At 41.7% G+C, this 14,606-nt stretch overlaps 1 protein-coding gene across 5 annotated transcripts in view; it reads right to left on the bottom strand.

Annotated features, from left to right (window-relative positions):
- Positions 1–14,606, bottom strand: part of gsap (gamma-secretase activating protein) — a 91,842-nt gene that overhangs the window by 41,102 nt on the left and 36,134 nt on the right. For 4 of the 5 annotated variants that reach the window (XM_086010416.1, XM_086010414.1, XM_086010417.1 and 1 more), the window contains 9 exons: positions 14,071–14,156; positions 13,071–13,148; positions 12,085–12,162; positions 9,656–9,748; positions 6,583–6,800; positions 3,436–3,502; positions 2,369–2,451; positions 2,193–2,249; positions 1,179–1,313 (listed from right to left, as the gene is read on the bottom strand). In XM_086010416.1, coding sequence (XP_085866542.1) covers positions 1,179–1,313; positions 2,193–2,249; positions 2,369–2,451; positions 3,436–3,502; positions 6,583–6,800; positions 9,656–9,748; positions 12,085–12,162; positions 13,071–13,148; positions 14,071–14,156 — 895 coding nt within the window. The remainder of the gene's footprint in view (positions 1–1,178; positions 1,314–2,192; positions 2,250–2,368; positions 2,452–3,435; positions 3,503–6,582; positions 6,801–9,655; positions 9,749–12,084; positions 12,163–13,070; positions 13,149–14,070; positions 14,157–14,606) is intronic. The other variant, XM_086010415.1, reaches the window with a different exon arrangement.

The following is a 14,606-nucleotide window of genomic DNA, read 5'->3' as shown; positions in this document are numbered from 1 at the left end:
GTAGGCAGTTGGATGGAAGCATAAAATTACAAAGGGATATCGACAGATTAAGTGAATTTGGGTAAAACTGTGGCAAATGGATTTCAATGTAGGCAAATGTGAGGTCATCCACTTTGGACCTAAAAAGGATAGAAACAGGGTACTTTCTAAATGGTGAAAGGCTAAAAATAGTGAAAGTCCAAAGAGACTTGGAGAGTCCAGGTACATCGATCATTAAAATGTCATGAACAGGTACAGAAAATAATCAAAAAGGCTAATGGGATGCTGGCCTTTATATCTAGAGGACTAGAATACAAGGGGGTAGAATTTATGCTGCAGCTATACTAGACCACACCTGGAGTACTGTGAGCAGTTCTGGGCACTACACCTTAGGACGGATATATTGGCCTTGGAGGGAGTGCAGCGTAGGTTTACCAGAATGATACCCGGACTTCAAGGGTTAAGTTACGAGGAGAGATTACACAAATTAGGGTTGTATTCCCTAGATTTTAGCAGGTTAAGGGGTGATCGGATCAAAGTTTTCAAGCTATTAAGGGGAACAGATTGGATAGATAGAAACTACTTCCACTGGTTGGGGATTCTAGGACAAGGGGGCATAGTCTAAAAAATTAGAGCCAGACCTTTCAGGAGTGAAATTAGGAAACACTTCTACACGCAGAGGGTGGTAGAAGTTTGGAACTCTCTTCCGCAAACAGCAATTGATGCTAGGTCGTTATTTTTAAACCAAAGCTATTAAGGGATATGGGTCAATGGCAGGTATATGGAGTTAGGTTGCAGATCAGCCATGATCTCATTGAATGGCAGAACAGGCTCGAGGGGCTGAATGGCCTACTCCTATGTTCCCATCAACATACCCTTCTATACCTTTCTCCCTCATGTGCTTATCTAGCTTCCCCTTGAATGCATCTATGCATTCATGAGGAGTGGAGGTTCCCAACACCCACACTGCCACCTGCAAGCTGTGTGTATTTATGGAGCCAATACTTTCTTTCCTAAAACCATTAACCTCGCTTTACAGATTCAATAAAATTATTCAAGATCAATATATGCTCCTGATTTTAAAATAGTTTTATTAAAATTAAATGGCACCTACAAGCCACTTTCAAAGGTTTCCAAAAAGTGTTAAATTGCTTACTGGTTACATTAAAAACTATGAATGCTCACTAAAATTGTCTTACCATTTCTGAAAATAGCTTTGCTTTGATTCTTCTCAAGGAACTATTATTGTACCGTGGGCTATGTAAATTTTCTAAATTCTTCACAGATTCCACATTCCTGTTCAGCTCTTCCCAAAAACCTTTAAGATTTTGAATCTGGAAAGGGAATGCATACACTAGTAAAAATATTGACAAGCAAATAATCAAATACTGTATAATATAACAACTCCAGAGTGGCAAACAACTTGCATTTATATAGCACCTTTAACTAGGTGCTTCACAGGAGCGTTATCAAACAAAATTTGACAGCCACATAAGGAGATATTAGGGCAGGTGACCAAAAGCTTGGTCAAAAAGGTAGGTTTTAAGGAGTGTCTTAAAAGGAGGAAATACATTACATCACTTAAGTCACAAATAATAGTCATACCAACATCTGACCCTCAAACTGCTAAGCTGTACGCTTAGAGGATCTGGTTAGTTTTCAGTGAAGCAAAGAGATTTGCCTTTGTGTGTGTTGGGGGGGGGGGGGGGGGGAGGTGGAGAAAGAGGAAACAGGGGAGAACTGTCAGTCTAACAGACAATATGTGCGACTGAATCACAGTATAGTACTGTGAACCAGAAGTCACAAGAGAGTCTTTAGCACTAACTAATTGGTTTTCAAACTGTGGTCCACAAACCCTAGAAGTCTACAATGTCATATTTCAATTCATCAGAGGCCAGGCGTACTGCACACCATGAGCACCATCTCAAGAATTCTGTATTTTTCTTGATTTGTTGATACACTAGCTGCCATGTATTTTAATAAAAACGCTTTCTCCAATGGTGGCACCGTTATCCTATAGTTAAGGGACAGTCTTTCGGAAGTTATGGCAGATCTTTTGGGAGCACTTCAATATTTACCATGGGTCACCAGGAGTGTTAAATGGCTTACCGGGAGACGCAAAGTCATTAAAATAGTGAAAACAATGTTTACAGTTTTATTGTGAACAGTCGTTGAATGCTTAAAACTATATCTGCATTATACAGTAGTCTCACCTTTTTTCTAACAGGTTGTGAAATATTTTCTGTACTGTAGGTTACTCCAGGAATTTCCTATTGATAATTGGAAAGAAATGATTAGCTTCCTATATTTAAACATAACAAAAGGTACAGTATCTGCATATTTTCAAAAACAGTTTCAATTTTGTTTTATTATATGCAAGATGTCTTACCCCATCCCAGTTAAATAAGGATGAATATGGTAGCAGTTTATCAATGGTGTTTGTCTCTGAGATAGCTTTCCTGTACAAAGTACCTGAAACAAATTCATTTTGAACACAGATAAAAGTTTTACCAGAGAACCAAAACATTTGTACAATTTAAGAAAAAATAATCAACATGAAGTGAAATATGGAGACAAGTTTTTTCTGATCTGCAGCATTATTTACCATAATATAACTATTCATACAAACTTAAGTAACACTGGAAAGTAGTTAGTCATTGACTGTGGTGTCTACTTAAGTATGAAAATGCATGTGGATTTTACTGAAGTGAAAACATCGATCCAGAGTGATGACACACTTCTCATTTACTGGTCTCACATCATTTACAATAGAAAATATGAAGAAGGAACATTTGATAGGTGGAAGTGAATTATGATCAAATCAAACAACAAAGGACTCAAGCAGGCTTATTTAGCGACTGGAAGTAGATTGAAGGACAGCAACAGTCTCTCATCCGAGCGGGAAACTATGTCGCTGTCCTTAAATCTGCTCCCAGTCTATTATTTTTTTAAATCTCTACCACTGCCATTGGGCTATAATGCAAAATGATTCAGGACCTTTTAGAGTAACTAGGTTCTTCTGGGCAGTGAATTACAACAAAATGCTCTCCTTAACTGTATATACAGGAATTGTTACATATTCACATGAGTGCATTAGCGGGTGGACTGAGGAATGATATGTCCTGTTCTCAGTCATTGGATTCAGCTTGCTTCTTGCATTACACTCAGAAAACGTGCCTCTGTCATGTGGAGCATTAGGAAAGTGTGCACACTTGTTCAGCATTACATACCTGACCCAGTTTACAAGTATTAGAAAATTAACATTTTGGAAGCCACGTATCACAGAACCATCGATTAAATTTCTTGATATTGTCTCTGCTTTTCAACCAACATGCTTTATATCAATAATATTTTTATTAAAGACAGATTACAATCTATGATCCCTCAAAACCATTCTGGGGTTAGTTGGTAATAGGTTTTAGCACCAAAATAACAATTCTTAGAATTTACTCTTACCAAGGATGAATTCCTGGATAAGATCACAAGAGCCAGAGACAGACAAACCACACAGCCAGTGAATAATCTGATGGAGGAAAAGTCAAATCAAAAATTAAAGGCAGGACAAATTTTCAATGTTTTATTTTCCTAACATTCAAATATATAATTGACCTTTTTATATTAAAAACATATTTACATACACTAGCTGATCTTCCTTGGCATTGCTCACATCTAAAATATTGAATGGAATTGAAAGTGATCTACGTAATCCCTTATTTGTACTTTGCTCTCTTTGCTATTTATATTTTTTTAAATGTCTTCTCTAATATTTGATTATCCTCAGTTTACTTTTGTACTCAATGTATTCATGCTTCTCTGAGGATTCTTTCTGTTGCTTTGAAAAGGTTTCCTACTGCAAAATTGCATTTATCTTTATATGTAACAAACTGCATAGGCTTCTAAATGATGTGCTCATCTATTTGCAGCATACATGATGATTGTTCCTTTTGTTTTTAATTAAAGCAATTAGTATGTCCAATGCATTTGAAAAAGTGAGGGTTTGAGCAGTGAAATCTAGGGAGTGTCTGGGCACAGGAGTGAGGGGAGGGAGCAAGTAGTAAAATCTGGGGCTAGAGGAGGTTGTGGTGCTCCAGGCAGAAATGCTCTTATCAGGGGAGAGAAGAAGGAGGAATGGAGTTTATATATGCAGCGAGAGTGGATTGAACACAATTTGTAGATTGGGAGAGAAGATGACGGAGAGGGAGTAGCAAAGTGTGGTGCTCGGGGCTGCTGTATATAGGATGGAGGAAGCAGGAAGTTTATAGCAAGCAATGGCTTCCGGTAGTTGTAGTCTGGTTCCTTGGCATGTTGCATCAACCTTGCAGTGCAATTGTGCTCGTGGTATGAAAGATATTGGGCCGCTTGGCGACTTGTCAATGCTGTAGCGCAACAGTGTGTCTCAGAACATCAATCTTAAGCATAGCAGCCCGAGTCGTTAATTATCGAGAAAGAGTACCGCAGGCCCATAATGTTCATAGGTGCAAGGTGGGCAGTGGGGAGAAGGGGGAGTTGTTGGAGCAATTGGAATATAGGATGGGTACATTTCGGAGTTTGCAATTTTTTTCCCTCTGAATTGTTGAATTTTGTGTGTTTGTTATAAGTGTTATTTTTAGGGTTATATAATGGGTGGGAGTCTGTTATGGCAACTTTCTTAAAGTTTCTAGTTGCTGGAAGGTGTTTAGATAAGATTGCACATTTATTATGCTTTATTCACCAAAATAGAAAATAATTATAATGAATCATAGAATCATAGCACAGAAGGAGGCCATTCGGCCCATCGTGCCTGCACCAGCACTTTCAAAGAGCGATCCAGCCAGTCCCACTCCGCGGCTCTTTCCCCATATCCCTGCAATTTTTCTCCTTCAGGTATTTATCAAGTTAGCCGCCAATCTATTCTCGTACTGTCTCTGCCCCTCTTACTGCCTTTTTCACTTCTCTGCACTTTCTGTATTCAGCCCGATTTTTCCTTGTATTATCAAGCTGACATCGGTCATAAGTCCCCATTTTCTGCTTCATCCTACTCTCTAAATCCTTCAGCATCCAGGGAGCTCTGGCTTTGGTGGCCTTCCCTTTCCCATGCGTGGGATTGTACCTGGACTGTAACCAAATCATGTCCTCTTTAAAGGCCGCCTATTACTCCATTACATTCTGCTTGCCAGTCCTCGACTCCAATTTACCTGGGCCAAATTCCTCCTCAATTCACTGAAATTATCCCTCTTCCAGTTAAGTATTTTTAATTCTAGATTGCTCCTTGTCCTTCTCCATAACTAATCTAAACCTCATGATACTATGATCACTATTCCCAAGATGCTTTCCCACTGTGACATTCTACTTGACCCACTTCATTCCCCAGGACTAGATCCAGCAATGCCTCCTTCCTCGTTGGGCAGGAAATATACTGATCTGCCTCTTCCTACTCTTCCGAGTGGCCACCCACTTGCTATTCTGAACTCTATCTGGCTGTGGGATGACCACCTCCTGGAACCTGTGATCCAGGAAACATTCAGCCACCCGTATGCCCTGTAGTGAATCCAGCTGCCCCTCATGCTCAGAAACCCTCAGCTTGTATTTGAGCAGCTGAAGGCACTTCCTGTACACATGGGCCTCCGGGACACATGAAGCATCCTGAAATTCCCACATGGCGCAGCTGTCCCTCCATTCTAATTTGAAACTTAAAAAAAAAACTCCCTAGATACAAGGTGATTATTTATATAATTGCTGTTAACTAGGTCTAAACTATTTTAATATATTAAATTACACTGTTATTTTTCTATTTGTTCCTCAAAGCAAACAAAAAAAGGCTTAAAACACTTAGCTAATAAGAAAATTGACCAATGGCTCAATGTGGACAAAGATTTAAAGTAGTCAATACAAGCAAGAAATATTATAAAGATATCGTTTTCAAAGTTTCAACTATTTTGTTTTAAGAACAGAGCCAAACCAACCGCCATTTGAATGGCAGATGCACTTACCTACATGGGTGCATCAATTTAAAAAAATCATAAGGCCTGGGAGAAACTCGAATAAATCAACACTAATCCAAACATGATAGAGTAAACATTACAAATTCACACATCCAGCATGGAGCTTTCCCTAATGTGGAACATTCGGGCCTAGAAATTCATCTCGGGCAGTGGCACAAAGCGGGCGGTATCGGATCAGCCGCCCGTTATACGCAGCACCTGCTATTCAGGTCTATTGCAGTCAATGCAACTGAATATCAGGCGCTGCGTATAACAGGCAGCCGATCCGATAACGCCTGTTTTGCGCCATCGCCAGTGACTAATTTCTAGGCCTAGCTGTTTGGGCAATGAAGTTAATGAGACCCACAGAATTAGCTGTCCATTTTAAGCTGCTCACCAAGAGCACAAATTCATAACATTTACCCTTGTTGTATACCTCAGTGCACCCTGCATAAACCAGACCCTTGCTCAAAAGTGACTTCTGGCTAAAAGCAAAGGGATGCTACGATTAATTTGTAAACCAAAGAATACAACTGCAGTTTGCAAATATTCAGTAATATTATTAAACAGAGCAACATTTTATATTTTGTTCCAATGAGGTGTGTATATCGGATTAGATCAAGACTGTAGTCCAGTACTGTACCTGCGTTTCGGTTTCTGAATTGCTCTGGAGATACAAGACTGCACAATGCATCGCTGCGAGTTGATGGCAATCCAGTTTACTGCTGTGCATGAACAACATCAATAACAGTGGGTCGAGGTCAGCTTTATACATTTTCCCCAACTGGCAGTCCAGTAGCGAGTCAGACAATGACAATATATAGCGTTGGCGATTCCAGGGCTTCACTTTGGCATCTTTGCCTAGTAAACATAGAGCTTATTATTCTGGTTTAATAAAATCATGGTCATTCAGGAAGAGGAGGAGGCCATTCAGCCCCTCAAGCCTGCTCTGTCATTCAATTAGATCATGGCTGATCTGCACCTCAACTCCATTTTTCCACCTTTGCTCCATATCCCTAGCCCTAGATATCCAGATTTCTACTACCGTGTGGAAAAAGTGCTTCCTGATTTTGTTCATGGCTCTAACTTTAAGATCGCGTCCCCTTGTTCTTGATTCCCCCATCAGAGGAAATAGTTTCTCTTTATCTACCCTATCAAATCCTTTAACATTTTAAACACCTCGATCAGATCACCCTGAAATTTTAACAAAATTGAATCCTCCCTTAAAATAATTACAAACATCATGAACAGATCATTGAATACATTCCTGCAAAATGTATGGCCCATCATTAGGCCAACTGAAACTCACAATTGATCCTATTCAGTCACTTACTCAAGTAAGCAACAACCAGATTTAATGGTAGGATGAACCTTATCCTTTGCGTCCACTGTAGCTTTAAATGACGCATAGAACCAAACTCTTTGGGCTGGATTTTACCAACCACGGCGTGTCCATGGCAAGTGACGTCGGTGGCGGGTCCCGGTCTTGCTGCCAGCTCCAGCCCGCTGTCCAAAATGATTTTCCCCTAATTGGGCTTATTAAGCCCATTTGCCAGCCAACTGAAGGAAGCGGGTCTGATACCCGTCATCAGTCGGTTTCCTTAAAGGGACCATGCACAAATTAATTTTGACATTTGTGCGGTCAGTGTTCTACAGCATTGAGGTGCTGTAAACACTGACGAGCACGGCACAGAGGTTCATGGTTGTACCCAGGCTCTCCCATGACTCCTTCCATATGTTTATGGAGGGAGTCACAGCACACAGGGAGGTTCTCTTCCCTTCCAATGGGCGGAAGAGTTCTCCCCAGGAGACCAACGCAGCCTGGTTGCACATTGCACAGGAGGGCACAAGCAGGGATGTCATCAGGAGGACCTGGCTGCAGTGCCGCAAACCTTTCAATGATCTCAGTAGATCACGAAAAGTTACTGCAAAGCCACACTCAATCTCATCCTGCTGTGCCACTTATCACATCCCTATCACTCTGCCTTCCATACCCTACTCCTGCACATCCTTACTCACACCAACTTACCTTAGACCTCCACCAATCCCTCTATCTACATTATTAATTTTCCATTTCACGAGCCACCCCTCACACTCACCTCATCCCAGTCCAATCATACCAACTAACAACACACAAGGGTAGGCACTTGTGTGTTTTAGCCAATGTTCATGTAAAGTTTTTGTTAATGTGGTGTCAAACATTGAAATCTTTATTTTCAACACTTGTGATCTTGAACAGATTTGTGTGAACCTTTGGAAGTGGCTTCGTGAGTTGCAGTGAATGGTGAGACATAACGGTACCCCTCCCCCTCAATGGTGATGAGTGTGAAACGAATGGCCTGGACATTGTAGGGATGCTTTATGGTGTTGGTGTGGAGTGGTGCCAACCTGGCGCATCATGTGGCAGCCAGGGTGTACAGCGTCAAGTGAAGTAAATCTGGCCATGGCGAGGCCATCCCTGGCCTCCCGGGCAGCAATGTGGTCGGGTGCTGATGCCCTGTGCAGCATCAGGTGATTGCGGAGAAGGTTGGTGTTGTTGTTGGTGCTGCTGGTGTGCCTGGTGCTGCTGGTGTTGGAGCTGATCGTGGTAGGATTCTGTGGACCAAGGTGAGATAGTTTTAAGGGCACCAATGTGGATGTAATAGATGGCAGGTGAACTCGAGATGACAGAAGCGATCTGTCAATGGTGAGAGAGGTTGTTCCAATGAGGGGACACTGGTTAGAGTTTACTCCAAACACTTGCAACCTGCATAAAATTCAATCTGTCTTCCAAATGCAATAAAGCAACAGCTTCTGAGCTTGGAAAGTGAACAGCTGTGAGATGGGAGCTTTTATAGCACCTTTGCAGCTGTCAAGTAATGAGATGCTGCCATGGTCATACAACTCCCAACCTGCTTACCTGATGAGATCCCCGAGCAGCGTGGACCCCATGGGTGACCTCATAAAATGTAACGGTGAGCTCAAAATACTTCTTAATGGGCTGTTAACAAGGTCATAATGACCTGAATTGCCTCCCCCGCCGCTGCGTGTCAAGTTTGGATAAACAAGACCACCAGCAAGTAGAAAGGATGAATTTGCCAAAAATAAATACTTTGCTGAACACTACCACAGGAATGACAGTTTATAACTTTATTGCCTCAGCAATCCCAAAAAGAACTTTAACATGTTTTGACCCAGCAATCTCTCAAAGTGATTTTATTTTATTGAAGAAAAGTTCAACAACATTACAACTAACCTGGGCTCTATGGTGCGGCACAGCCGAACAATTAAAAAAGTGCCAGGTTTAATTCCTGTCTGCCGAGCTGCCCCCAGGAATCCGGGTGTTACAATTGCCCTCAGCTATTTCAGGTTATTTCCTCCCCATTGCCACCACCACCACCCCCCCCTCCAAAACCACCATCAGCTAAGAGAGTAGGAAGGCACTTGGCTCCCAGACTTCAGGCAAACCTCAAAAGTGTAACCCATTAATCACCAGGAGGTCCTGCATGAGCAGCTCAAGGGAGACTTGCTTACCATTCAGCACCCGCCTGAACCAACGAGACTGCGAGTAATGCCTACAATTCTCCACATGAAAGAGTTCAAAGTCCTACCACTATCGTACAGTGCCGCACTGTAATCACAATGCCAATCCACCCAACAATGTGACTGTTGAGAAATGTCTTTAAGTTTAAAATTTTTTTACGAGGCATACTTAAGGTTATATAAAACATTCTTACCTGACAAAAACAAACTATGACAAGCCAAATAAGGGTGTGGTGTATTAATGAGGTGTAAAAAATATCCAGGCATGTAAACGGCTATATAATAACCTATAAAGAAAATAAATGCATTATAATCATTTTACAAGGTTATTTCAATTTATACCATGGGCTAAGTTAAATGCTTTAGTGTCCAATTATTAAATTACAGCGTACTCCACTTAAACCTGACATGGTTTGTCCAGACAATTGGGGAGCCACATCAGAAACAGGTTTCCCAAACCAAACACATTTAAAGCAATGCATACTTCATTGACCATAATGGACAGGGACGTCAATTTATCTGGTCATTTGGAACTTGAATTAACTGTAATAACATGTAGGCAACTAAGCCAAGATTTGATTGCATCTGGAATCATTTAACTCTCTCTGCTGCTAATGAAATGGTACATGTTACTTCTTCTGGAGTTTGACCACTTAATAGCAGAGTTTCACCAAAAATCTGCAGTTTGCACACACATGTATTCTACATCAGAAGTTATTTGGATGATTGATTAAAATAAAGATAAGCATTATATGGATGCATTTTTAAAGATACAGAATAGCTATCATTCCTTTCCTCCAAGACCCCAATGGTGCTCGCGATGACCCATCTTGTAGGGGCATGTCCCTCATTGTAGCGCTGCTGCTGCTCAGCCACTCTTATTCAGATCATTATCCACTGGAGCACGGAGTAGCTTTCATCATCTGGAAGCCATCGCAGAAGTGATTTTCTTCCTTGAAGAGGTCAGGGAAGGCCAAATTTCAACGGGTGATGACAACTTCCAGCATAGGATCCGCTGCATGTTGCCACACACAATCTATGCATGGCGGGAATGGAAGCCCTTCCTGTTGGGAGGTAGGGGTGTTCTGTGGAAACTCGCAAAGCAATGTGGGTACCAGAGATTGCACCTGGACTGCCCTATCTCGGCGCCTTTCTGTGATGCCAGAAGGTGATGAATTCCCCAGCTCTCCTGTAAAGTTAGTCAGTCACCTAGCAAATGCATGCCCATATTACAGCCTGGCTAATATTAAACATCACATGTGGCTGCCTGAGAAAGAGCCTGTGCCATAAAAGTTGAGCGTAGAAAACACATTCTTAGCCAGAAAGAGCACAGGCAGATAAGCATGGCTACAGGTCCCGATGCAGGTGACAGACCTGCCCTATTGCCTCTTTGGTGAAGTACACTCATACACATTGCCTCATGTTGGCCTGGGCGAGAACACAGATGTTGGTGCGCCTATCCTGCCAATGGATTTGCAGGATCTTGCGGAGGCAGCGTTGGTGGTACCTCTCCATTGTTTTGAGGTGCCAGCTGTCCATGTCTCTGAGGCATACAGCAGGGCGGGTATCACTACTGCTCTGTAGACCATGAGCTTGGTGCTGGGTTTGAGGTCCTGGTCTTCAAACACTCCCTTCCTCAGGCGACCAAATTCTTCGCCGGGAGCAAGCGGAAGCCAAGCGCAAGGAGCGCACGTCAACCCAAGCACCCCACCCACCAGCCCCTTCAACCACCGTCTGCCCCACCTGTGACAGAGACTGTAGGTCCCGCATTGGACTCATCAGTAACCTTTGAACTCATTTTTAATGTGGAAGCAAATCATCCTCGGTTCCGAGGGACTGCCCAAGAAGAAAAGACACATCGCCTCAGTAAGGTCTTCATATGACTTGCACTGCAGGTATATTCTATAGGGAATGGCCTACTCCTATCTTCTATGTTTCTATGTAATATCCGATGGTCTGCATCCTACTAAATGCTGCCCGACTCCCCTTTCCTCCATCCTGTGCAACTCCTCCACGATAATGGCACAGGAGGGTATGCCTATAGAAAATGCCATGCCTACTCCCAAGCCCTGACTGTGGGTAGGATGTGGGGTGAAAGTCTGCTTGTGGTCTTACCCAGTCAGAAGCACTGAGGAGCAAGTCCCGGTCTGCGTAGGCTCTACAAATATAAAATCACTGCAATAAGTGTTTCCCAGCTGCCGATATTACGACTGAAACTCTCCAGACTCAGAACTCCTCACTTTTGCCCGCCTCAGACAATCCTGGCAACAGCTGCATCTTATAATTCTTGGTCTAAGTTATCCTGAATGCATGGTGAGTGTAAAAGCAGGAAATTCTCTTTAATATAATTAAACGAGGGCACTCACGACTCGACATGTGGATTGTGGGAAGAGTCAAATTGCAAGGGAATGGGGTGGGGGTGGGGGGAGAGAAAGGAGGAGTAATTTTATGTTAGAAAACTGGCGGAAATGGTTTTGCCTAATCTTCCTGGCACAAAAATGTACTTGCCCTAATCAGACACAGAAAATATGCAGAGAAAGGCAAGGAAATGTAGCCCTTGTATGTTTAAATAAATCTACATAATGTGCAGATTCTCTGATCTATAAATATACCATCAGCGTACCAATGTTTATGAAGGTTGGTTCACTTATATGGGCACATTCGGAAGCCTCCAAGGAAACAATAAATGTTTTTCTCCAACCTGTAAAAAAAAGTTTAAAAAAATTAAAATGTGACCAGTTCTGCACTCTCGAGATCCATTCAGGTTGTTTAGTGACCCAACTCTTTATTTATGCTAGGGTCATATACAAATGCAAATCAAAACTTTTCAATTTGCAGGTTAAGGCTGCTATGCATTTCATAACACTGCATCAAACCATTCTCATTAAAAGAAAATTCCACTTAACTTGATCACAACTCTTTTAAAGTATGGAGGGTCAAAATACCCAAATATTTGAAACATCAAAAGGAATAGTCTGCACTTTTAATTTTAGAAAAAAAAGGCCTTCCAGGAAATGAATACTGTAGGTTCAAGTAACATTATATATTTTAAACAAGGCTAGTCAATCCTGACTTGGGAAAAAAAAGTTCCAAAATTATCTCAAATAAAAACTGAAAATGCTGGAAACACTCAGCAGGCCAGGCAGCATCTGTGGAGAGAGAAACAGAGTTAACGGTTCAGGTCAGTGACCCTTCGTCAGAACTATCTGTTCCAAAATGATCTGTTCTGTAACTGGTTTACAATCCCTTTAAACATGTTGAAAAGACTAGGCAGCCCAATCAATAGCAAACGCAACAGAGCACTTGCTGCAAGTCTGATGACCATTGCCTCAAATACCAGAATGCTCCAATATTGAGAGACAGTTTCAGACCAGCTTTCCAGGTGGAATACCACTTTAAGGCAAGAGAAACCGATGGCCTTACTTTAAGGGGGCATCCTGCAGGTCGACAGTAGAGCAGCTATGCTGGTGTTTATAAAAAATCTGCCTCAGTCTATCCTGCCCTCCCGAAAATGAAGAAAAAGACTGGCCGAGTGCCGTATAGTCAAAAAGGAGAGAGAATTGTTGGGTGGTAAAAATTTACAGTAAAAAAAATTGAAACCAGATTTACCATGAGGCAGAAGAATCACCGAATAAGTGAATTCCTGCTCATTTCGTACAGGATGGCTGTAGCACACAGACATGGTACCTACAACAACAACAAATAAATGATAGAAGTCATGCTTTCTACCCTTGATTTTAACCTGCATACATACAAACCCCCATTCATAAAAATGAGATTCTCCATACACAGAAAAAGCTAAATCCCCACATACAGATTATGCTAGATTTTCATGCAAAAAAAAGGCTCCCGCACATTTGCAAAAAGATTCAAGGCCTGCCCCCTCCCAGTGTAATGCTGGACTGAGGCAGGGTTTGCAGAACATTACAATTGCTGACAATGAGCAAGACTGAACTTTCTTAAAAGCTCTCTTTTCCAGTTTCTCCATTAATTTTAATTTGTTTGCCCACTTCTGTTCAGATAGGATTTCTGCATTTCTCTGCAAAAGACAAATGTTAATATTTAGTCGACACAGGCCAAAAAGTGCAATATCTCCACCTGGTGGTATGCAGATGGTACTGCAGATAGTCCTTATTTTTCATCTGCAAAATTATTCTGAGAGCCAAAACTTTAAGTTAATGCTATGACCAGTGATGAATTCATGAGACTACAGCAACTGTTTGCCTTCTAACATAAGTCAACATTTGGGAGAGTTTTGAATCAGCAATGGAAAGAAGTGAAAGTTGCCTCATGTGACTATGGGAGCATTAAAGGTCATCACAATCTTCTGAGTTACAGTTAGCGTCACTCGTAACGGAGCAGTTAGTCTATCCACACCCACCTCAGATTACTCTACGTAAATCTAAACTAAATAATTTTGTATCCCCCCTATTTTGGGAGGGGAGAATGAATAAAGAGGGCATGGGAATTACCTTGTTACCCAAAGTGATGGATTGCACTGTTTTAGATCACTCGCTAATCAGGAAACTCTTAAGTAACATTGTTGGAACACGTGTATTTCACGACATACAAAAAAGTTAAAACAAATCGACCTGCTTATACTTGCTACCTGTATGATTTGTGAAAACTTGCAGATTCAACGATGCAGAAGATTCCTCTTCCTCTTGAAAATGATTGTACCCAAAATTTACAAGGCTGAAAAAAGACAACACAATGTAGTTAAATGGAGGAGACAGTCACAGAACATTACAAATTAAATTTACTCATCTATTTACAACGTATCTAACAAGACAATCGTGATCCTCTTTTTGTGCAACAGGCATTATATACACAGTTCCTCCCAGGGGACGTGCAGTGCGTAAAAGGTACGTTACATCTAAGATTTGTACAGGATCGAGAACCTATGCTTGCTCCTCCCTTAACCCGACACATTTATAAACAACAGAAAATGTGGGAAATACTCAGCAGGTCAGGCAGCATCTGTGGAGAGAGAAACAGAGTTAACGTTTCAGGTCTGGGACCCTTCGTCAGAACTGGAAAAAGTTAAAGAATCAACAGATTTTTAAGCAGGTGTAGAGGCAGGGAGAGGGGGGGGGAGAGGAGGAAGGAACAAAAGGGAAGGTCTGTGATAGGGTGGAAGGCAGG

The sequence above is a fragment of the Somniosus microcephalus genome, chromosome 17 (genome assembly GCF_052327205.1).
Source record: "Somniosus microcephalus isolate GS21.2 chromosome 17, FLI_Smic_1.0, whole genome shotgun sequence".
NCBI lineage: Eukaryota > Metazoa > Chordata > Chondrichthyes > Squaliformes > Somniosidae > Somniosus > Somniosus microcephalus.
This window is presented reverse-complemented; position numbering and strand designations above follow the sequence as displayed.